Source organism: Anolis carolinensis, chromosome 1, assembly GCF_035594765.1.
Source record: "Anolis carolinensis isolate JA03-04 chromosome 1, rAnoCar3.1.pri, whole genome shotgun sequence".
NCBI lineage: Eukaryota > Metazoa > Chordata > Lepidosauria > Squamata > Dactyloidae > Anolis > Anolis carolinensis.
In genome coordinates, this window is record NC_085841.1 from 327189556 (window position 1) to 327215813 (window position 26258).

Consider the following 26258-nt stretch of genomic DNA (forward strand, 5'->3'; position numbering starts at 1 on the left):
AATATGATGGATGAACTTCAAAGGACAGGTGGGACTGGTAGTGTTTCTATTTTTTGGAGTAATTAGTCATCACTGTTTCAGAGAAAGGCACTGTGACAATGACAGCCAAATCCATGCTCTGATCTTTTTTCTTTGTTTTATGTAATGAGGTGCTTACCTTGTTGGCAGGAATTATTCTTTTCACATTGAAGTAGAATCCAAAATAAACCATATTGAACACTCCATGCCGTCCCAAGGTTGCAGTTAATCCTTTGTTGAGTCCACTGAGACCCAAGCCATGGTCCTTAATAATCTGCTGAGCTTTGGCAAAGGTGGATGGTTGCTGTCGGAACAAAGCAAAATGTCAGAAGCTGCTTGAAATAAAATAAGTTCTCACAGAATGTGAAATTAGATTGTGAAGATGATGTGCAGCCCATATCAAATTGCTAGCCACTTTGTGGCAATTAGTAGCTCACATGTCACTGGACCAATAAACCTACCCCAAGTTTTAGTTTAAACTTTAGTAGTGCTATTGAAGTGCTAAGCCTTTTTTTGGGAGGAATAGCTGGAAAGGGTGGGAATGGACAGATGCATCAGTAGCTGGTCAAATTTTGTCTGATCTTTAAAGAAACTATGTAAAATGCTGGATTTTAAGCTTTAGATCCTAACTCAGAAGAGATTAACTGCTCCATTTTATATCACTTTTTCTGAATGATTTCTCCTAGATAACTATCAGTGACAACTACCTCAACTGTTACTTTGCCATAGGAATATAGGTTTTATTATCAACCGTTGGTTCATCAAGGCATTGTCTACACTGACTGACAACTGTTCACCAAGGTTTCACACATTTCCAGCTGTACCAGAACCTTCTGGTCACAAAACCGTATCAAACATGTTAATATATGTGCAGGCATCATATATTTTATTACCATATGAAGAAACAAGTGCCTTTGGACTCATGAGAGGTATCTCCTCTGCCCTGAAAAATCCAGTGCTATCAAAGCCACATAAATAGCAGTGTACACAGACACAGATGTGTGTGGTTTATTTTGTCTTACTGTATGTTGATGAACAGATTATTGGCACAAAAATGGAGAACTGAAGCAGCTCTCATACAGCTGCTGATGGTGCTCCCTATAAGGTGGAACATTACTATGTCACTGAGAGCTTCAGGGATGAATATGCCTAGACAGCAGACTTATTTTCTTGAGGCTGCATCTGTTTAATAGTTTAGGGAGACACTTTAGGGGAGCATGAGTAACCTGGGAATCAAACCATCTTAGGCAATGTCTCCATGATCCCCTAGAAGCGTCACATTGGTGTGCTCAGTTTTATTTCCTCATCCTCTTCCCCACATAAAGACATGGGAATGATCTTGGTGCATCAATGCTTCTAGGAGCTCCTGGGAACATCTGTTGAAATACAAAAAGATCATTCCCATTCTTTTTACTTGAGTGCGGATACAGGAGGGCGAAACAATCTGCTTTCAGCTTTAATTTCTAGGGACCTCTTCACACGAACCTTATTTTAAGTGGTGTGACAGTATTTTAGGACTTTAGCCATGGAGCCTGATGGCTCCCATCACACACCGGATAACTACGTCCAGGGCAGCTCCGTGGGTGAAGTGTTGCCATCGAAAAAATGGAAACGGCAGGCAATGGCAGAGTCCCCGTCTTTCCATAATGAAAGATGAGTTGAACCACCAAAAAAGCCCCCCCCCCCATGTGATGAGGAAGGGAGGAAGCTGCAACAGAACGGCGACAGGTCCCCAAGCCCCCTGTGCAGCCGCCAGCGGGACATAGTGATCCGGAACATCCTGGGAGGCTTGTATAATGAGGTGGAAGGTCCTTAAATCCTAGACTGGGACTCACCAAGTTCTGAGAAGCACAGCTGGCAGCAGGAGAAACAGTACCTGCGATCTCATTTCAGAGATATTTGTAAAGATTCACTCATAGATAACTCAGGACAAAGCACTGCAGAAACAAGGAGAGGGATGGATTCTGGCCCTTACTGAACCAGACTGGGTCCTCAGGGCAAAGTCTCCCCTACTGCTTTGGGCTGTATCATACATGAATTGTAAAATGAAAGGAACACATCCCTTTTCCTATGTAGCTTTTTAAACCAGAAATTACAAACCTTCCTTCATAGACCATCTATTACAAACTCAATCAAACTCAACCAGGTAGAAAGAATTTTTAGATTGGGATTCTTTGTGTTTAGTCTATGTGACCATTTAAAAAGTAATTTAAACTTTAACAAATCTAATCTGGAACAACATATCACTGTGAAATATTGCTTCTAGCCTTTCAACTGTTGTGCCTTCAGTCTTAAATTGAGGTTTATTTTGCTGTCCAATTATTTGCTTACTTAGTTTTTCTTTTCGCTAATGTTACCTTTGTGTAATCAAATATTTAATCAGAAAGACAAAACATAGCTTCCGGAAGGATGCTTAAACAGGGAAATGAAGACAATTTTGACTATAGTACAATAAACGTTCCTAATTTCACTATACCTATTTGTTTAGCATGTTTTCATTACAAATATGCTATCAAAATGATCAGGAAAAACAGCCAAATGATCCCTGTAATAGCTAACCCAACAGGTGGATGCTTATTCAGGTGACAATCATACTGAGCTTTCTTTTAATATTTTGTTTCGCCCTGATTTACCTGCATTTAACAAGTATAAGTATTTATGACTTGGTCTGCAAAATAAATCCATCTTTTTTAAAAAAGAGTAACATTGCAAAGGTATATTCAGGGTGTTTGAAAAAGAACTCCCTAGGTTTAAGTATAAACACATTAAAACTAGGGAGTTCTTTTTCAAACACCCTGTATATTGCTATGGGACTAGTATGGAAAGGCCTTACTATGCTGAAAATGTTCTCAATGAAAAGTTAAAAGTCATTTGTTTGGGAATGGTTTAAGGAAATAGAGCCTCCTATTCCCAAACCATGTGGCTAATTCGTGCTGAGACTGTGCTCAAAATGAGTGATAAGAATCAAACCACATTGTTCAATTACCTTGATTAATATGCAGTTCCCATAGAATCATACAGTACGATCTTTTAAATTAATGTCTGCAATTTTTAAAATTGCAAAATACCTTAAGTGAATATGAAGAACAGGAGGAAAACCACTAGATCAAGTTCCCAACAGTTCAGCTCCTTTTGCAACTTAAAGGTGAGCTAGTAGTTACTCATCACTTTTAGCATTACAGGCTTGCATTTTCGACCCCAAAACACAGTTTGTCAGGAACCTGGGACTGGCTCCTTTTATAGATTCATATCTGTGTGATCTGGGATTCTTAATGCAGTGTCTGTACTTGTAAGACCAATTGTGGGTAAGACCAATTCTTGGACTTTTCCCTATAGTAAATCTACACTTTCATTACAACTTGGGACAAAACTGGAGAAACAGCATTGTCCCAGTGATAGAATCATAGAATCAAAGAGTTGGAGGAGACCCCGTGGGCCATCAGTCCAACCCCCTGCTAGGAAGCAGGAAAATTGCATTCAAGCATCCCCAACAGATGCCATCTAGCCTTTGTTTAAAAGCATCCAAAGATGGAGTTTCCACCACACTTTGGGGCAGAGAGTTCCACCGCTGAACAGCTCTCACAGTTAGGAAGTTCTTCCTAATGCTCAGGTGGAATCTCAAAAGTAAGTTCCACTATGTTCAATGAGGTCTACACTCTAACAAAGAAATCTAGGAGAGATATGAATGATGTAGGAAGGAATATAATAGATGGCCTTGTAGAGGTCTTTAAACAGACGTTGGAAGGACATATTTCAGGAATGCTTTAGTTGTGTATTTCTGCATGGCCTGGGGGGTATACTAAAAGATCCTCATGGTCCCTTCAAATTCTATGATTCTAGCTTCTTTGTAATTTCTTTAAATCTGTAAATCCATGTTGATACATTTATGTGACACTAATCTGACTATTTTTTCGTCTCTAACACTTTTTATTTACATTTTCCCTTTTTTCAGGTTTCAGTGAAAAGAAACCTGCTGATCAAAATACATATTATGCTTATTGAATCTGTAGCACAAAATGCAGATCTAGTACTGAAAAAGGTGTTGAGAATTGAAATATGGTGCCTCAGGGAGTCATGGGATCTTTTTCACTAGAAGTTTTCAAACAGAGGCTGGACGACCACCTAACTGGAGTGCTTTAACTGGGTGTTCTTGCATGGCAGGGAGTTGGACTGGATAGCCCTTGTGGTCTCTTCCAACTTGAGGATTCTATGATAAATCATGGAGTGATACTGGATTTCCTGTACCATACTGGTGAGAACAGCATCTAGCTTTTTTTGAACTACACCTACCAGGATCTCCTAACCTAGGTGTGGCTTGGATAGGCACTGGATTGAAATCTAAAAAAAGAACTTTCCCAAACTTTATGTGAGACTTTCAATGGAATGAAGAGATCTTGGATTCCAGATAGCTTTCTCATACCCTTCAAATGTATCAATTTGGCAGGGACAATCTTAATTGATCTTCTGTTTTCCCACTTTTTTAGCTTCTTTTAAAATTCCACAGGTTTATGTCCTCCTCACCTATGTTATTGTCTTACTTTACTTACCATGAACTGATTTTAAAGTGCAAAAGTAACTACTTAGTGGGAAGGGCGGAAGAGGAGAGGAGAGCAACAATACTGCCATCTTGGCCACACTCTAAAGTTGTGTGACCAACTGGCCATATATGTCCCAGTTGTCATCTGTGAAATGATGGAGGATATGGTTTCTGGAATGTCCCACTTGAAGATACACTGTTAACAGAAACACAACTGGCCGTAGATTTATGCCCATGTAGAACTTTGCTGATGTATTAGTGACTGTTGAAGCAGATGTCCATACCAGTAGGGCTCTCCTGCTCTGATAAGTGACACTGCTATCCATGACAATGGGAAAGTGAATTGGCTTAAATACTGAATAAGCCACCCTATTGACATGGAAGCAACCAGCACCACTGCATGTGCCACCTTCACTCTTTCTAGTTGGCAGATCTAAAGAGTTAAAATAAATCTTTTGGACTTAACTGTGGGGAAAATGAAATACTCCATATTTTTTATGAATCTAATTATTTCCCCAATTATTTATTACTTATTATTAGAATGAATGTTGTTTTAATTTGATGACTCTTGAAAATTTAGCTAATAAAGCTGCTGCTCAAGCTGCCCTGTGCTCAACATGTTTTAAGTTCCTGTGGTCCACTAATTATTTTTTTCCGCAAAGAGATTTCACTTGTCTTCAAAAAAAAAGAAAGACATAAAACCCCATTTATTTAAATGAGGAGAGGAATTTTCTCCCATTTTTCTCTGTTTTCATTTTCTTTAGAAAGCACTTGAGCTTATTCAAACATGTCAAGACACATTTTACCCTCATTGATTCAGTTGTGTCTGAAGTCAAAGCCCAAGTCTGTTTATACAAGAGACTTGGATAAAAAGGTAATACAGAGAAGGATAATAATTCCATTTCAAGAAGGGGGTGGTGAAATAGTGTGATCTTCTGTATGTGCCTCTGTTTTCAAATATTTTATCGACCAGAGCAGCAAAAAGAAAAAGGTTCCATGAGAGAAAACTGTTGCTCTGACACTTGTATATTCTATGGTTCTTCCTCAATGAGCCATTGTGGCATATAATGTCCCTTAACATCCTTCTTGGATTTTTGACATTATGTTTTACCTGTCCTGCTTCTGGATAAGTGTATCATTATTAAAGTCTGCATAGAAATCTGTGTGCATTTTTATTTCTCCTAATCCAGATATTTTCAAAATCTTTCCTTGATGAAGTTTTGTGAAAACACTCTCTCTTCTTAAATCTAGGATATGTTTTATGTGGGAAGTGGGGGAAGAAGGATTCTTCCATTCAGTAGAAAATTGAAAGTGAAAAACCATGAATAAATAAATTGCTTTTTTAATCTGAGACAATGTCTCTCTAGAAAATTCTAAGTCCTTCAGCCCTACTCGATTGTCAATTTTTGCTAAAAACTGGAGGACCTGGAGATTTCTAGAGAGAACTTTTTAATCAAATCCATGCATAACCAAATCCACAAAAGTCACATTTGGAGGTCTGACTGTAATATATTTAATGTCTTGTCTTGTTTGGCATGTCAACAACAGACTACAGAAACCTGTTGGACTCTTAATATTGAAATGTGTAAAGATGGTTTAGATGCCAAGATTGTGATTATAATCCAAAGAAGTACATAATTAGTAATGTGTGTCCAAGAAGACATAGGTTTTGTGTTTCCCAGGAAGCAACCTCTGTTGTCTTCATCAAGGACTATCCTATTTACATGTGTGTATATACAAATAGATTCCATTAGAAGTAGATAGACTCCTATACCCATACAGGTGTCTCCTACTTATTTGACAGGTTAGGGACCAGAACCCTATTGAAAACTGGAAATCATGAAAATGTGAAATCTAGTCTTTTTTAGCTTGTAAATGCATTTTGGCAACCAGAAACACTTCTGTATGTAATCACAAAAGTGTGTGGAAGGTTATGGAAACATGACCAAATAGATTTGAAAAAACAAACCACACATTGAATACATGAGTTCCAGTTATAACCGAAAAGGATAGTCAAAACGTGGACCATTGAAAGGTGGAGGACATTTGTAATAGGGATGTGGAAGAGAGAATTTCACAATGTATAGCTTATTGTGTTAGCATAGCTACATCTACTCAAATGTTCTTCTCTATGTAACTATCAAATTGATAGAATCCTGACTTTTTTTTAATTTGTGTCCATGTGCCCTCCACATCTGACCTATCTACATTCTCCAGAGTCTATATCAGACATGGGCAAACTTTGGCCTTCCAACTCCCTCAATTCCTAACAGCCAGTAAGCTGGCTAGGTTTTCTGGGAGTTGAAGTCCAAAACACCTGGAGGACCGAAATTTGTCCATGCCTGGTCTATATGCATGGAAATAATATACAGTTACCAAAATGTGGCACTTAGGGAGAATGACTATTGGACAGAATCTCATTCTCTCTCTGTATTTTTTTTAATTAGAAACCATACAAGGGCATTTGATTGTGTAGTTTTGAGAAAACAAAATTTAAGTTTTCCTACATATTTTGAAAAAAAAACCCCTAGAGAAGTAATATTTAAAATCAAAATCCTATTTTCTTTGTTTTCCCCTTGTTTTAATTCTTCCTTTTACTTTCCCTGTTTTCTGTTTGAAATCCATTCTCAGATTTTAATAGATGACATAGTCATTCCCAAATAGGTATTTTATATCACATTAGCCATATCAAATTTGTTTCCCCAGCTATTTACAAATGGCAATAAAAACAGAGATTATTACATCTTTTAATCTGTTCCATGATTCCCCTCCTGGCTCCAATGTTACTCAGGTCTTCATGAAGATTTCATACATATTATTAATTTATTCTGTTTTCCAACATATTGAAAAAAATATTCCAGTTACCATACCTCTGTGAAAGCATCCCGATTTGCCTGCAGGCTAACCTTGACTACTTCAAAAGGGTTAACCACAATGGCTTCTGTTAGCCCAGATCCCAAGCCAGCAACTGCAAGTGTCTAAAAGAGTTAAATCAATCAGTTCTCAAGCTCATTGCAACAAAACATCCCACACATCACATTCTGAAGTTGAGCATTAAGCTGACTGATATGATGAAAGTGGAGAGACCAACCCTTGCACAGGAGTATACCATTACTAAACAGCTTTCGTCCTTGATTAGATGTTGACAGTTCATGCAGAAGAAATTACAAAAGCCACAAACCACATTCCAAATACTCAAAATAAAATGTCAAAATCCCATCAACAACACATTCTCTTTATCTATAAGGAAAGTTTTGTAATCATTTTAAGAAATGTATATGGGGGAAAGCATGTTCTCCATGTTCCATTTAAGGAGAGTATTAACTTGTAAATTTTACACATTGTTATACAATCTAAGCACAAAGATAGCTTCTAAAATAACTTACAGAGTATAAAACAAATGGATAATGTTGTAGTATATTTATTATAAAGAAAAAAAAGGATTAAATTGATAGATCCCCATTCAGAAAACCATTTCATTTGCAGAAAAGTTCTTCAGGGCACATTTCAATTCTGAAAAGACCTAATAAATAAATTAGCAATTATGCTAATGTGACCTATAAAAACTATATAACAACCATGACCTATAACAACAACTTGATACATAGGCACAATAAGGAATCAATAAATTGCAAAGAGTACTTAAAATGTGTAGATAATGTGGTGAAACATAGTAAAATCCCTTTAAAATCTTTTTAGTGCAAATAATATTTTGACTATAATCTAAAACAGATTTAGGTTTACTTAAAACTTTGGAGTAGTACCCAATTAAGTCATGCTATTATGTATGACTCATTTGCTCTGTCCTGTCCATGTATGCCTACAAGTTGCCCATCACTTTATGGTGACCCTATTATAAATTTCATAGGCTTTCTAATGGCCAAGAACACTTAGGATGGCTTTGCCAGTTTCTTTCTCTGAAACATGGCCTGCAGCAGCTGTTATTCATTGGCATCTCCTATTCAAGCGTTAATCATGGCTGAGATTGCTTGGCTTCTAAGATCAGATAGGACCTGCTGCCTTTAGAATATTTAAACAACTTTATTTATTTATTTACATTGTTTTTTATCCCGCTTTCCTCCCCATCACACAACAGATGTGTGTGAGGGAAGACGCCAATGGAGCATGGTCTGTAGCTGTGTTTTGTCCACTTCTGGGGCACTTCTCACAATGTCTTCATGGCTACAGAACAGAAGAAGGGATGTACTGGAAACATTAGTTAAACCTTCCCTTCATGAATTCCCATACTTTGGGATCTAAGCCAATGTATTTAATAATACGTTTGAGAAAACCTGTGATGGCTTGTTTGACAGTGATGAAGTTTGTGACCTTCAATGTTTCTGCAGAAACAAATTCTAACAAAACTCCCTCTCTGGAAGCTTCATATAATAGGCAACATAGGACATAATCTATGTGATCACAAATGCACTATTATATATAAGCCAATATTGTCATCTGTCTAAGCACTTCATCACATTGAGGTCCTCAAATGGGGGACAGCAGGGGCATCTGTGGGACAGCGGGGCAAATCTGGCAGGCAGCAGGAGAAACTATCACCCCATGCCCCACATTGCTGGCTTCCCATCATATGGGGGAAAGCATAGCTGACCGGATCTCCACCCCCCCCCCCCCTCACTGTCCCTGGCTTACCTAATGAGAACATGGGTTAGTAGCCACCCATGTTCTCAGGGCCCCATCCTAGGATGCTTCCAGGATGGAGCTAGGATGGAACTCCACTGGAAGTAGCCCTGTGTCATGCTGATGGGCTCTGTCCTGGCTCCAACCAGGAAGGGTCTTAGGACGGCGCCCAAGCTTCATGTGATGAAGTCCTTAGAGCTTATGTTAGACACCAAAAGTGAAATTTTAGCCTTTGGCTTGCATTTGCTTTCAGAAGAGAACTGTGTGCCCTAGAAATTTCTATACACATCAGAATGCCTATGAAATATTTTTTTTCTGCCTGTATTTAATAACCATAGAACTCAGCACTTCAGGGAGCAACCCACAATTTAACATGATGACATTTTTGCACCCAGCTGTGCTCAGTAAGCTTTACAAGCCAATCCAAATAACTAGTTTAGTACATTCTCCATCTGCTTTGATTTCAGCAAGCTAGGGAACCTGTTTACAGCAAGTCTGTAAACCTTAATTGTTTGGAGTTACAAGTGTATGTGGCTCTATTTCACCCACAGTACCATTGCAGATGTACTGGATCATAACTTAGAAAACACTTCTGGAATGGTTCTCGCTTTGGGTATCCCCAAATATTGGCACCATAAAGAACATTTGTGTGACAATTTTTCAAATAAATTTTGTTTCTGTGTTTGGTTGTGTATGTACATGTGACCTTCCCTAGAGTGCAAATATTAAAACAGCATTTATAATCTTAAAGGCTTGGAATCTTACAACTTCAAAGTATCCCACTCACAAGTTTTATTAAACAGTTCTTATACTGATTTCTCATCCATTTTCAATACATGCCTATTTTAGAAACTGTCTTATTTTAAAAAAAGAAGCATCTCTAGAAAAAAACCTATCATTCCTACCTGTATGACTGAGATAAGAGCCACATCAGATAAATTTTCTAAGGTCTGATATATTTTATAGAGAGAGTGCCCTGCAAATTATGCTCAATAACGGTATTCGCCAAAAATGAACAAAAAAGAGTATCAAGAAGTTACAATGCTTTATTTGTAGTGAGAATAATTATAGAAAATTGACTTATGTGAGACTGTTTTGAGACAGGTATCAGGCATCTCCAGTTTGCAGGATCTCAGAGAGCAAGCCAAGGGCCCTGAATTTACAAGACTGATTAGCCATGTTGGATAAGGAGAGCAAAGGTCTAATTATGTATGGGGAATCTACACTTTTTAGCTTCACATTTTGGGGCCACCTCAAGTATTACCTAAAAAAAGAAACATTTCTAGGGGTGATGTGGTGCTAGAAAGCATTGTCTTCAAGACTATCATTCTTTACAGAGTCCATGAAAAATTCTGCTGAGCCCTTTAGCCTTTCAGGTGCCCCAAGTGTACTTTGCTATTTTTCCTATACAAACCAGTCAATGACATGAGATTATCAATAGAAATCCTTCTCCTCTTACTCCAAATAGTAAATGAAAATGAAAATGTAAATGAAAAGTAAATGAAAGCTTTAAGCAAACACCTATTTGGAGATTTCAATGTATAGTCCTTACAAATATTGTGGCCTGCACATTAAAATTCACTGGACAAATATGTATGCTGATAGCATTGATAGCACCAACCATCTGCTTGAGACTAAGGGAAGATGAGTGGGGTCGATCTCTTCTAATTCCTCAGCAATTAGTTTGAAAGATGACAATGGGATCCAAGTAGGCCTGGAAGCAATAATCTTAGAGGGCATGGCCGCACTTTTGATGTCAGGGCAATGGCCATTGGCAATGATGCCATCTTACCTGGATGGAACTGACTGGCTTTTCTGTGTGATGATCAAGCAATAGAAATCACTGAGCCCCAGCTAAGGAGAATGGCAGGATATAAATAAAATAGTGGAAGGATTCCAGTGGTGCAGCAGGTTAAACCACTGAGCTGCTGAACTTGCTCGCCAAAAGGTCAGCAGTTCGAATCCAGGGAGCGGGGTGAGCTTTCGCTGTTAGTCCCAGCTTCTGCTGACCTAGCAGTTTGAAAACATGCCAGTGTGAGTAGATCAATAGGTACCACTCTGGCGGGAAGGTAATGGTGCTCCATGGAATCATGCTGGCCACATGACCTTGGAGGTATCTATGGACAACGCTGGCTTTTCAGCTTAGAAATGGAGATAAGCACCAACTCCAAGAGTTGGACACGACTAAACTTAATGTCAGGGGAAAACCTTTACCTTTACCTAGTGGAGAGACAAAGAGATGGAACCACACATAGAACTCATATTCTGCAGTACAGATTCCTAAACTAGGAGACAACATACCTGAATGTTTCTCTTGCTAGCATATGATGTAGTCATTTTATGCATGCTGCAGAGACCACTAGAGTTTTGAAGTAATGCATTGTAAGTAACAATGTGAAATAATGCAGACATAAAAATGGTTGTTTTTGAAAGCTATCTAATAATTGAAAATAATGGGGCTTTGTATCTGTATGTAAAATAAAAAATGTTTACTTGACATTTTATTCATTACTCTTTGGGTACCAGAAATTATTTAGGTCAGTGGTGGTCTATGGGCAGTTGGTGACCTAGTGAGTTTCTAGAGGAGAAAGAAAGAGTTATAACTAATGCGCACCAATATGTAGCTGGACCCTGGCACACTGAGGTAAAAAACATTGCTGGCTCCCCATATCAAAGAGCTTAAGAAGACAAACTTCAGGAAATTATTTTGGAGGATTCTCCCTTCTAGTAGTTTCATTTTTTAAAATTTTGTATGTTTTATAGATAGAACCATTGCACAAGAAACTAGAGAACAAAGTAAGAAAAAGCGAATATCAAGGAATGGTAGTGAGTAATTACATATTTCAAATGTTTAAAGTCAGTAGCTTCCCAGGCTCTTGATGGACAAATAAGAAATATTTCCTTGGCTGTGGTTTACCAAAATCAGTGGCAGTATACTAGAACAACAGGCATTCATCTCAACAGAAGTATACTGTACCTCTTGTTCTCCTCCAGTATTTTCATCCCGTACATTACTTGAAATGATATGACAACCCACTTCTATCATGATTTTATAACATGGCAAGTACCCAAAAGTCCATGAAGCTTGGTGAATCATTATATTATTTATTCAAGATATATCGAGGAGTTTTCTCCATGTACCATACACTTATAAGAAAAATCAGAGCCTTCCTTGTTGAAAAGATCTGTGGTAACTTTAAGGATTTATCTCATGTTTTCTGGAAGATGTAGAAGCTTATAAAAAGAGAATCCATAAAAGATGGGGAGAGAATACTTTAAGAGGCAAAGACAAATGCATTCATCATCATCATCATCATCATCATCATATAAGAAGAAGATACAGAAGCATATTCAAAAAAATCAGTTTGTGCAGACTTTCACTTTCATGAGCTGATTCTATGAGAAAGATTCTTGCTTCATATTACAAGAAAAAAAAATACTTTTGGTGTTTGTGACAAAACTTCCACTGAAAGAGCCAAACTTCAGAAAGACTTCCAATCCCAAATTCATTTAACTAACAAATCTATAATCCAGATGGTCAGGATTTGTTGTTTATGTACTCTTTCAATTTATTTTCTGGTAACAGCATAAAACTTGCTATATGGGTTGATACCTGGGTGGCCAAGTTCCCATGCGATGCATACTGTCCAAGAATCTGAAGGCACACATTCACCTCCACAATTGAAATAAACAAACACAACCCCATGGGGCTCAGACCAACAAGAGTGAAGTCTGCACACATGTATGAGATTTTAAAGCTCTCACTTCACAAGGAAGCTGTCCTGAGTCCCAGTTTTTGCAAAAAGGTAGAGTATAAAGAAGGAGAAGAGGAGACAATAATCCCTTAGATGTTGCAATCAAAAATTTAAGAGAGGCTGTTGCTGAAAAACTTTTTTTTCATTTCCAAAAACATTTTCAACTGCTACACAGTACTTTTGGATCTCCTCTTCCCTTTTTCTGCATCATTGTGTCTCTCTCTCTTCATTTTGCTCCATTCTCTTGATCAATTTGAAAATGAAAGGAGGAATCTCTCCAGGCAACCAAAATGCTCATTTCCAGTTAGTCTTTTTCTACAATTTAAAAGTGAATACAAAAGGAAAACACTCTCTCCACAACTCTGTGTATATGTCACTTACCATTGGTGGTGATAGGGCAGCATATCCTAGTAATTTCTTATATTGTTCAAAAGTGAAGAACTGAAAAGTAAATGTAGTGGAATTTAAAACTCAAAAATGCAGTAGAGATTTTATCACAGAACATTATTTACTTTTAATAGTCAGACAAAAGACAAAATAAGAATTATTTGATCTAGTAGCTGAATAATTACTGCACACATGGCTTTGATTAAACTTGCACCAAGACTATTTAGATCTCATATCTTTCCAAAATATTTATTACCAATATTTTGTATCTACAAATTGTCATGCTTATATATATCTACATAAGTGTTGACTTAAAAATCCCATTACTTCAGTTGACTTACTTTAGTTAGGGGAGGAAACAAATACAGTGATATCTATTTTGCAAATTTCAAAGAATTTTTGGCCTGAAATGAAAATCTGAGCTTCCAAATCTATCTTTAGAAAGATCAGGAGGCAGGATTAAGGGCCTATCTAGACAAATCCCGAGACCTGTCTCGGTTTTTACAGGAAGTGTCAAAAAGGTTTCCCTGGATTGTTCCAAATTAATTAGATACCCCATTAGATCCAGGCCTTCCTGAAAGGCTCAGGTCTAATGGGGTATTGGGCCTGTTGGGACTCACTTCTGGGTAGCCCTGGGACTACCAGGGGGTGAGTCCCCACAGCCATATTGTTCTTCGGGCTTCCAAAAGCATGGAGGAATAGGATAGCACCCACTCCCCCCCCCCAGACCCCCATTTACCCCTAAAAGTTAAAGTAAAATGTGCCTGGCAGCCATAACTTTTCTCTCCGCACCCTCCTAGTACAAGGAAATGATGAGCCAGGAGACAGGAGGGGGGATTTTCCTCCTCGACCCCCCATCTCCTGGCGTATCACTTACCTGTGCTAAGAGGGCACGAGGAGGAAAGTTATGATGGCCAGGTACATTTTGCTTCAGTTTTAGGGTGAAATTGGGGGCTTCAGAGTAACTACATGCCATTCTGATTTTAATCGGGATGTCATGTAGCCACTGCCCTGGGAAAGCCTGGTTTTTTTGGGGGGGGCAGTGGGGACTGAAATCCGTGCTGAAGCGGGTTTTTAAACCTGCTTCAGCACAAATTTTAGTCCTGTCTGGAAGCGCCAAGAACAATCATAGCCCACTGAAAGTAACAGGAAGTATTCAGGCCTGTAGCGGGGGGGGGGGGGGTGTTAGGGGTTCAACCCCCCCCCCCCCCTGAAATTTTTCACTTAAAAAAAAACTGGTTTAACTGGTTAACCAAATCCCCATGCTAAGTCTATGAGACGCAAAAAAATAAGAGTCCCTCCAGGCACTATCTCAAGCAGATATTGACAGGTCTGTAGCTGGGGGGGGGGGAGTTTTAGGGGTTCAACTCCCTCCCTGAAATTTTCAAAACCCTCCACAATTTTTTTTTCTGGCTACGGCCCTGGAAGTATTAATTATTTGCATTGAGATTGGAAGATAATGTGACATTTCTGGATTGGTTAGAACAAATATAAATCACACAGGATTTACACCTGTTTATCCTTTGCTCAAGAAGTTACTCCTGAAACTATAGTCCAGTCTCCAGTTTTGGTAACTGATATTTTTTGTGGAATACTTTGTTTGTGAATGCCATCTCTGGCTTCAAATAAAATTACCCACGGTCCATATCTGTTCATAATACTAGGTCCTATTTGGCAGGGAGAATAGAGGTATTTTATCTTGTGATCCCAGTTGCACTAGTTGTTTAATTTCTATATTAGCCAACCAGCAACAACGACATGTCTGTATGATTGCTGAAGAATGTGTTGGCAACAAACCTTCACAAAATTCCTTAAGCCACTTTCCTACTTCATTTCTCATTTATAGGCCAAATGTATCCTATTTTTGTCTTCCAGTCGCCTATGATTACCATCATGCCCTATTTTGGTCTGTGATCAATTTCTTCTTGGATGCCTGCATAAAAAATCAACTCGTTTGAAATGTGGTGCTGGAGAAGAGTTCCACAAATATCATGGACTACTAAGAAGACAAAAAAAGTTGTCCTAAAGTAAATCAAATCTGAACTGTCCCTAGAAGCCAAGATGACTAAACTGAGACTATCATACTTTGGCCATATCATGAGGAAATATGACTCATTGGAAAAGATAATAATGTTGGGTAGGCAATAGGGAAAGATGAAGACCACATTCTAGATGGATAAACTCGATCAAGAAAGCTATTGCCTTAGGTTTGCAAGACCCGATGACAGGGTGACTAATTTAGTCACTATAGGTCAAAGTCAGGTTGACTGCAGTTAACAGCAATAGAATGTTTATATTTCTTTGTCTTCTGTCTCTATAGTTGGATCATAGTTATACTGATAGATGTTCCATAGAGTCATATTGATATTATTTGGTTATGTCTTCGCATTATAGCACTTGGCTGCTTGGCTGTATCTAACTTTATTAAGAATAGCACACTTTTTCTTAAATTGTCATTTCCACAGCAAAATACTGTGAGAGTGTCTGATTGAAAATGTTCTATTACCATCCACTTTGTTCATTAGCACCAAGTACTGTATAAAAATTTGTTCAATTTTTTGATTTAAAATTTCTTGCTATTTCCTGATTAAGACTTCTCACATACAATCTTCTTATTACAGTATGTGTGTTGTACAGCTTTTGACTTTCCTTTCATATCTGATCATATGAGAAGTTGAGCATCATTTTGGACTGAGTTCAGTTGAATTCACTGAGCACAACACTGCCCATACTTGTGCTTTGCACTTTCCCAGTAGTTTGATGAGTGCCTTCTGACTGGGAGGCTTCATCTTCTAGCGTATCTCTTGCTTCATTTTGGATTGTTTCATCACAGAATTATCCAAATAGAAGACAATTTAAAATGGTTTTTCAGTGCCTTCTTATAAGCATTACTAACTAAAGTGCCACTCTCATTTTCACAAAGAAATCCCCTGACAGCATCATCTTTCACTACGGATGCTACCCCATAATTGCTCTTCTGAAATTTTCTTTGACATCTTTCACAATTGAAACTATCTATTTCCTTCTGCTGAAGGAGCCTTTCTCCCTAAAGAAGAAGGATGCATGTTGTTCTGGTACTTCTACTTTGAGTATTCCAACTTGGGTGACAGTACTAAAAGTCTAGACTCTTAGTGCTGTCACCCAAGGTGGAATACTCAAAGTAGAAGTACCAGAACAACATGCATTTTTCTTGTCTAGTATTTTAACAATATTAGCCACTCATATATCCAGCCTCACTGTGTTAAGGTGTGGATCCATTGCACTATTTTCAAAGACAACCAACCTTTAACTCCTTTAAATATGTTGCCCACATTTAATTGCATAGAGCTTTTCATTCCTTCTTAGAATTTAGAGTGGGTTTTTGGTGCAACTTCAGTGGACACTCATAGGGATTTGGTTAACCAGTTAAAATTCATGAGTAAACCAGGTTTTTTATATAAAAAAACCCCTGAAATATGGGAACCTACTTTCCTGCTAGTAATTCAAGGTCATTTCATCCAGCTGAATATGGTCTTTACATTCACAACCAGTCATAGTTCATGATATCTGACTTTATAAACATTTCAGAGCCTGGAAAAGTTGAACTTTGGGACTACAAGTTCACATTTTTTTCAGCTAGGCAACTTTCCTGCTGAGAAATATTTCTGTCTACATATAGAAGTGCAGAATAGGAGACAAGCACTGGACAGCAAGACTAGACAGATAGACAGAAGTAGCTGGTGGGAACTGGGAAATTTTCTTCACTTGGGTGCAGCAGCAACCAGTGCCTCCTTAGGTTTTGGTATCTTTTTGTGCAGTTTTCTTTTCCAAAGTGTTGATGCTTATTGATACTCTTTTATTATTAACTACCCAGGCCTGGGCAAACTTTGGCCCTCCAGGTGTTTTGGACTCCATTAGGCTGTTAGGAATTGTGAGTGTTGAAGTCCAAAACACCGGGAGGGCCAAAGTTTGCCCAGGCCTGAACTATATCAAACTTTTCAAACTTCTATTTTATTATTATAAAGTTACATTTAGCTATTTTCAGTTTATACAGATTTTATATATATCCTCCTTATGAGCAGGGAAAGCAAGTGTGGTAAAATGGCTTGAGTTCTGGAGTAGGAGTTTGGAGACCAGGGTTTGAATCTCTGTGTGGCTGTGGAAACCCGCTGGATGACTTTGGATATGTCACATTCTCTAAGGCTTAGTAGCGTGAAGGCAAAGCACTTCTGAACAAATTTTGCAAAGATCATCTCATGATTGGTTTGTCTAAGCGTCAGGAACAACTTGAAGGCACACAACAACAACAATCCTTGTAAATCAATTATGTTTTAATGGTCTTAATGATTTTAACTCATAGCTATATCTTTATTGTTTAGATCTTATGATTTGGTTTTTACATGTATGTTTTGCATTGAATTTTACCATTATTATGTTGTAAATCGCTCGGAGTCCCCCAGGGATGAGAAAAGCAGTATATAAATACAGTAAGTAAGTAAGTAAGTAAGTAAGTAAGTAAGTAAGTAAATAATATCCCTTCCCCACTGGTGTGTCCTCTACAAATATTGTACTCCCTTCTTATTTTTTCCCCAGTGTAATGCTCCTTTAAGAATAAGTAAACAAAGATATAGGTAGGGATGTGGTTATTGGGCAGAGGAACAAAATGAGGGCATTGCTTTCCAATAAGAACTCTGCCTCCCACATGAAATCTTTCTTCCTTCCTCAAATTTTAGTTGAGCATTTACAAATATAATTTAGCCACCAAGATATATGGAACAGACAAAGTTACTAAGAGACTGCAAACACAGCCAATATGACTTCTAGGAGTGAACATTTTTCAACGTGTCACTTTCTACAATGCTGGAAATTTGTGAACTGAAAGGAAATTTCATTTGGGGTAGCAGAATTCTAATTTGGAAGTGCAATGCTCTCTTCCAAATTAGCTTCCCAACTACACACTGGATGTGGTGTGTGTCTTGACATGTTTAAAAGCTGTTGCAGAAGGGATTTCTGGGAGTTGAAGTCCAAAACACTGGAGCCTCAAAGGTTGGTAATTACTGCTCTAGGACAAAACTTGCAACTTGTAACCTCCTCTTACTTGTGCTATGTTTACTCCCATGTTATAGCCTCCTGGAACAGTCTAACTCCAGTCAAGAGAAATGCTGGATATAATAGTGCTTTAGTTTCTATAGGTCAAGGGACACATTTTGGAACCTGTGTTTACAATTTTAAGTTGAAGTATGCTTTTATACTTTTCAATATATGGCTGTAGTGTTCACTCCCCTGCTCCCCATTATCAGCATAGGGTAGTTATTTAAATATCATTATTGCCACTTTTGCTAATGGAAAATAAAATTAATAAAATAAAAATAACTATGAATAAAGGTTATATTCTGTAAGCCCAGATCTGCCCCAGACTAACACTGGAAACTCTGGTGTTTAGGAAGCAAGGTGATGTTGACCAGCTTTGTGTTAAAATTCAGCATTCCATTTATTGCAGCTGTACCATAATAATTCTGATACAACCACCAGTTTATAAATGAATGAGGCCCAAGTCTAATTCATTTATACACTATATTGTTTTTTCTATATTTGATAATCTATAGAAATTTTTAAAATGCTATAGATTTTCTTTTAAAAACATTTGTAAATGAAAGAGATACACATATTATGAAGCATAGCATCCTGGGGGAGATCTTTTATAATATTAGAAATATCTCATAAATGTGTTAATCATAACTTGACGAGTTAATTCATTGAACAGAGAATATGTCTTGAAATTAAAAACTGTGGTACTTGAAAATTCTTATGATTGGTTCATTTACACAATAATCCTTAACAGTGCAATCTGAGCAGTGCCTATTGAAAAAAAGTCATTCAAAATTCAAGGATTATTCATACAAAATCTTTGAACTTCAGCTTAACAAAGACAACCAAAGCAGTTAAGTAAAATGAAGTGCTCTGAGGGTTATAGTCTCAAGGCATATAAAACTTAAACTAGAATAATAAATATCAAAACAGATTTTTACGCTGCACATCAAATTAATACAAACAACATTTCTCTTGTTCTCTTTGCTTTTAAAATGGAATTTTAGGTATCAGTTAATGTTTTCCATGCCTTACATCTATGCTACCTAGCAATCTTTTGTTCTTAAAAAATTGCTTTCAAAATGCCAATTGCTTCCTAAAGTCATAAACAGAAGAATGAGTTAGAATGCAACTCTGGTTCACATTAAGTGGACAATTCTGTTGCTTAAAAAAAGCAAAACGAGTATCAATAAGCTCCAAATTAGGAGTTGAATTGGACAAACAAGTATGAATTAGTTTGTCAGGAAAACCCAGCAATGTTTGTTTCCATGACTAACTGCATTTAAGGGCTCAAAATATCTTTATCATGACAGTGCGAGGCTCTTTTTTTGGTTAACAGTTTTATTTATTTTTTGTTAAGTTTAAAAAATAGCTTGCTTCCCCGACTAAAGGAAAAGTAATTGCAAAATATATGTCTTCATGTATCTAATAACCAGTGCTGTCCATCTGGCAAAGATACATGTAAATCTAAGTTCCACAGAGAGGAAAAAAGACAAAGTACTTACCATATGTCTCAGTAATGTTAAGGTAAAAAAAATTCTGGGAACACATGCAAAATATGTATTTGCCCAACAAAATCATCTGTTAACCATTGTACTTGCACTGTTCATGTCTTTTCTTCAAGTCCAGACTAAATCAGGGCTATAAAGTTTGGCTTTTCATCCTTCAGAATTACCAGCTTTCTTTCAGAAAAGACGAAAAAAAGAAAGACAGAAAGAAGCACAAACACACAAAGGATCTGAACTCTTCAAAGCAAAATTGTCTTTGACACATGGCGTCCAAGTGACATATTACCTTAATTATAATGGCTTTATTTTTACATGCAAATGGATTTACCAAAGGAATAGACAATTATATTTTTCTTCTCAACAGGAACTCTGCCTTGTTTGTTTATCTGAGTGATCTTTTATCAGCACAGCAGTTTTATAATTCAAGGCAGCCTTTCTCTGTAAGTTTCTGAGATGTGAATGGCAGGTACACATGCAGCTGTGTAAAATTACCACAATGGAACTTGAATTATAGCATTGAGTTTGAAAAAGACTGAGAAAACTGAGAAACTGAGAAATTAAGACTGAGGTTCTACAGCTTCTAACTGTGGAGTAATTCCCATTGAACTCAGTGGAACTTAGATCTCAGGAAACATGGATAGAATTGCTCTGCTACCAAGCAACATACATCATGTTCATTTCTTTGCTTAGCCATCTACTAGTAAATTGGAGCAATGCACAACTTCCTAGTGAATCGGTAGCAACTGAGTATTTATGCAAAGTTTCTTTCACACAGTTCTTTTCTCCGTGTTCAATCTAAACTCAGAATTGGAAAATTTTAATGCACATATTCAACATATACAATGGGAACATTTTCATTTACCATCACAGTGTGCTTATCACTCGATTTTTGAACAAAGATGCACATTGTGAGCCACACATTCTGTTTCCCTTCTCCAATTCATGCACCCCACACCCTCCCTTTCTTTTTAGTGTAAGTTGAGCGAGCAGTTGAACAACTCCATCTGAAATGTTGAAACATCAGCACACAACTGGGTTCTAGAGAGGTATTCGAAGGGAAAATAAAAGGTTGTTATTGCCATGCCACCAAAAGCAGGTCAAGAGAGCAAACTTGTTGGTGTACTTTATACATGGCTGCTCTGACAAGTGGTTCACCTTTTTCTGGACTTGTGCAGAGAAGAGGACATTGTGGTTACAAAGGCAGTGTAATAGAAAGCTATAGGCTCTGTGTAGCCAATATTACATTGCAATTTGTCATGTGGGAGGGAGGAATCCTCATAGCCATAATGCTCTGGAAGGTTTGGTTTGGAGAATTGCTTGTAACATGCTGATCCCCCTTTTTTCTTTGCCATGGCTGCATCCATGCGCCTATCAGTTTCAGAACCTGCCTATCTTCATGACCACATCTTCCTTTATTTATTTATTATTCAGACTTATATGTCGCCACTCCCCTAGGGCTTATGAACCTGGATGACTTCTAAGATCTTCTGGGGAGGCTCTTTTCTCGCTCCCACCCCCGTCATAGGCATGATTTATGGGGTCGAGAAAGAGCGCCTTCTCGGTGGTGGCCCCCCAGCTCTGGAACCTCCTCCCCAGGGAGATTAGGCTATAACCCACCCTGTCCATGTTCCCTAAAGATCTAAAAACGTAGATATTCGGCTGTGCTTTTGAGTAGACAATCCCCCAGATAACTTGGCCTCAACTAGGACATAAAATCTCGTCCTTGCACTTTACTACTGTCCTTTACCCAAAGATATTGTGCTTCATTTTACATTGCCCTCTATCCCCTAATTTTGCCATCTGACTTATGCTCTTCATCCATCAGCCCTATCTCCAAAATTGATTTGCACCAGTCCGCCCACCCGTGCCCAGAAACTGATCATTATTTCAGGTTCAATGGTTGTTGGTTCGATGGTTGCTCTTATAATATTGTTATAATATTGTTGTTTTATTCTGTTTTATACTATTGTTTATATATTTCAGTGTGTTATATTTTAACTATGTTGATCGGGCTCGTCTCCATGTAAGCCAACCCGAGTCCCTCCGGGGAGATGTAGGCGGGGTACAAAAATAAAGTTATCATAATCATTTTCTTCTTCTTACATTGCTTTCTTAACACATTATATAAACATTGCTAGTGTCATGTGCATAAACAAGGGTCTAAAGTGGACTGGACACTTATTTGATATTTGGTTGTTATGTTTGTTGTAGTTATTTCCAAATTATGTCAACCCTAAAGCAATTTTTTTAGCAAATTTCGTTCAGATGAGGTTTAGCTTCCTCTGAGGTTTGGGCAATGGCATTTCTCAAGGTCACCGTGTTTGTGTAGAGGTCCAACCCTTAGTTCGACATTCAAAGCATAACATCATGCTGGCTCTCTATCTTTTATTACCAGTATAATCAGTTCCTCCTCTACTTCCAGTTCAAAAGTTTATGGAGTTATAGTCAAACTCCAAGTGGATTTATATACACAAGAGGAATATATGTTGCACCTGCAGACTTCAAGTTTGTAGATGCCCAGAAAAATCTTTAAAGGATAAAGGGTGGTTGGGGATGAAAAAGTTCCATAAGGACTTTATTGCATGGAATGCTAATTTACTGAGCAGAAACAAAATGACAACTTGAGAGGAGGGGAAATGAAACAGCGTAGTTGGAAAGGGAGGAAGGAGAATGTGACTTGTAGATACAGAAGCATGATTTCATGATTCTCACTAAACTGTTTTTTAAACATCCTAAAGGATGGAAGAGAGAGCTGCCAACAGGCAAAAATGGGAAACATCCAAAGCATGAGTGTAGCTAAGCTTGGGTACTTGTTCGTCCAGCCACACAAGTATACACAAACCTGCCATGTCAAACCAAATAAATATGATATGAAAATAAATAAGAATGCAGGCTGAAAAAGCTTTAACCTGTGCCTAATCCCTTGTAGAAAATTCATTATCTATAAATGGGGACATCTAGGGCAGAGCACCATTCTTAGATCTTGGGATTAGTATTACTCTGTTTCATGTTACAAAACAACATTTAACTCTACATTTGGATTAAAGAGAATGACTTACCTTTACTGCCCTTTTTGGTGTTTCAGCCAAGATTGGAGGGAGTATACCTTTATAGAAGCCAAATAATCTATTGAGGGAGGAAAGACCAAGAAAAAAAATGTTACTTAGGTATATATTACTATTAGTCAAATAGTAATTTTGTTTTCTTTTCAGAATGAAACAACTAATCCCAAGTCATTCTTAATTATTACGAACAGCCCTTATTGTCAACAATGAATTTTTGTTTTCATAAGTATTATGTAACAAATACTGTAGTCCTTAAATTACTTATCCTGAGATAATACCACTGATTTCGACAGGACTAGACTGGAATAAATTCTTTAGAATTATGACCCAAGTCTGTCTTTACACCACTGAAAAAAGAAGTGTTTGTGCTGATGAGTAAGCACAAGTATAGCCTATGCTGATAGATACCTTTTTATTAAGATAGGATAGGAATTGTACATAAAAAAGAACTAAGGAAAATAAAATTAATTAATCCCTAAATAGACAATGTATAATAAAACATAAGAAACAAATACATTTCTATGATACCATACAGATGAGCACATTTATTACATCACATGTTTTAGAGGACTATACCCTATTTCACTGGTTTGTCTTTAGAATATCACAGGGCTCTCTATTGTTTTTGTTGTAACCGGTTGACATTGCTGCTCCTCTGGAAATGGCTGTAATGAAAGGAATATGCTAAACGAACAGCAATGCAATTTTGGTATTTACTTGAAAGTATGGCTCTTTAAAATTTTCAGTGTGATCCAGTATGCCGAAACAGCTATTTGACAATTTGACTTTAATATCAGATTTGTCTAGTGCAGGTTTGTCCAACCTGTGGCCCATAGTCCACATGCAGTTCAATATGCCAATGAAAGCAGCCCAACTCAAAACCCTAAGTTTACTTAAAATATTATGAGATTTGAGCGGGTTTTGTAACTTGAGTGTGAGCTTCTCGGGTACAAATTTTGTAGACAACAATGGAATGGAATAATCAGAGTATGTTACATCTACAAATATCTGAGTATTATCCATAATTGCAAACCGTTCAGCCAGAAGACCTGCTTGACAATTTTAAAGGACTCTCCAAATGAGGTGGCATATAATTAGGATTATTATGCAAGTACTTTTTTTTTGCTTCTCTGTGGTGGGAGATGACACAAATATTATGCACAGATTTTTATTTATTTATTTATTTATTTTTGCTTATCAGTTATCATTAGTGTTAGCATATTTTATGTGTGTCCCAAGACAATCCTTTTTCTTCCAATTCTTCACAGGGAATTCCATTGGTTTGGATTCAGGCTTCCCTTTCCCTGAACAATGTGTCATTTTATGTTTGAAAAAGGGACTGAGAACCAGAAGAAATTTGCAATGGGAAAGTGGTGGGGTCACCATGTCCCCTTCACTCTCATCATACAGTGTCTCCCTATACATTTTCCTCTGGGAAGCTTTTTGGGAACAAAGAGAGGGATTAACTCTCTTCTCCCCACTGAAATCACCTTCTCTAATTTAGTAGGAGTATCTTGTGAGTGCAGGTCTGCTTGTTGAAAATCTGGATCTAACCCATACTAGTTTCCTTGTTCAAAAGCCTTGTTTCCAAAAAATTAATATAATTTAACTTGAAATTTGCCCGTGTACCTCAATGGAAAGAGCAAATTAAGGCATGTGGAAACAAGGAATAGAAAATGTACATTAGATCAAGTAACATTTGAAGTGATAAAGCAAACCACATGCAAAGTGAGGAATAGAAAACAAAAATGGTTAGTATATAACTGTTTTAGACAATGGCGGTAACTGTTAAACGGCAACAATAAAATCATCACACATTAAAGACTAATATGTTTAATCTGGCATAAATGTTTGTGGACTGCTTCCCACTTTGTCAGATACATGGAATGTATGTAGTCTTTTAGTTGGTAGAGATTTATATGCCTTCTAAAGATGTTAGGGCTGGAGGGGAGAATAGAAACACCAAAAAGCACCAGCAAGCAACGTTAACAGTGATTCTTTAACAGCCCATTGCTAAATGACTACACCCAGGAGATATGGTCTTACAAATATTTCTGCAGAGGCATTTTGGGATAGCTGCCTTTGGCAATGGATTTTGGCTTTCTAAAAAGATTTTGATTTTTCAGAATGTCTTCTGTGTGAATGAATGCATTTCAGAAGATTACCAGGAAAAATATCAATTTCATATTATATTGTCAAAGAATAATATGTATTACTGGTCAAAGCTTTGTTGTTAAGATTTGTGCTAAAGTGGATAATAGAGAAGCTTCCTATCAACAAAGCAAGAGCTAAATCTGTTATTCATAAACAGTTGATAATAGAGCAAGGAAGCAATTTGCATCTAAACATGTGACTGACAAAGGATTGCATTCCTTCCTATGATGATGTTTAAAATTGTTATTAGATGGTCTATATTTTACTGGCCAGAGTTTGGGTGGGAAGGCATCATTTATGCAGTTGGGTTTTTGGCTCCTCTCTCCACCAGAAATGCTTCCATAATACCATAAACATCTCTTTTGGAGAGTCAGAGGACCCTCAAGGAAAGTCTAGGCCATAGTGCAGGGTGATGTGGGGAGGGAAAACTAAAGAAAACCAGGCAAAGGAAGCTTGTGAGAACTCTGGATCAAAGCTGTGGTCTGTGCGTGTTGCTTAGAGAGGGGATATGATGTATAAACAGTTTTATTTTAAGAATTGATCTTTTCTTTTCAGCACAGTATCTATTTAGGGGTGGTCTTTTCCCTCTAAGCTACTCAATGATAGACACTTCCTGATTGGGATCCCCTACCACTTTTTAAATATCCATGTGGTTCAGATTTAGTTGATTTGGATGTCACTAAAGACAGCAGATTTTACTGACAATGAATACACAAAAGGAGATGCATTCAGGTATGCTAGAATAAGGCATTGGTTGTGATTGGCTGAAGTGGAAGTGAAAGAAGGCTATGCAATGAGAGATCTGTGGGCAGAAATGATGAATACCTTTGAGTTGTCATGGACAGATCACTTTCTGGTCAGAGCTAGTATCACAGCTGTAACCTACCCCTGAAGGGGTGGAGGGCCTATTTAAATGGTCTGCCCTTGAAGGCGAATGAATCCTTTGAGATTCCAAGAGGCCTTAGAGAATTCTATGGCTGGCATCACCGACGATCCTGTTGAATCCCTGGTCAATAAGTGGAACCAAAATCTAACTAGGTCTATTAACACAATTGCTCCCATACATCCTGAAACTAAGGATAGTGTGTCTCCTCTGAATGAATGCTTAGAGGAGGTAGTGGGCTGGATG

General features: G+C 37.6%; 1 protein-coding gene across 3 annotated transcripts in view; it reads right to left on the reverse strand.

Annotated features, from left to right (window-relative positions):
- The window catches only part of slc25a21 (solute carrier family 25 member 21), a 295483-nt gene that overhangs the window by 15447 nt on the left and 253778 nt on the right, over window positions 1–26258 (reverse strand). For all 3 annotated transcript variants that reach the window (XM_062968293.1, XM_062968294.1, XM_008102807.3), the window contains exons 4-7: window positions 22970–23036; window positions 13330–13389; window positions 7426–7533; window positions 158–322 (exon numbers count right to left, since the gene is read on the reverse strand). In XM_062968293.1, the coding sequence (XP_062824363.1) occupies window positions 158–322; window positions 7426–7533; window positions 13330–13389; window positions 22970–23036 (400 nt within the window). The remainder of the gene's footprint in view (window positions 1–157; window positions 323–7425; window positions 7534–13329; window positions 13390–22969; window positions 23037–26258) is intronic.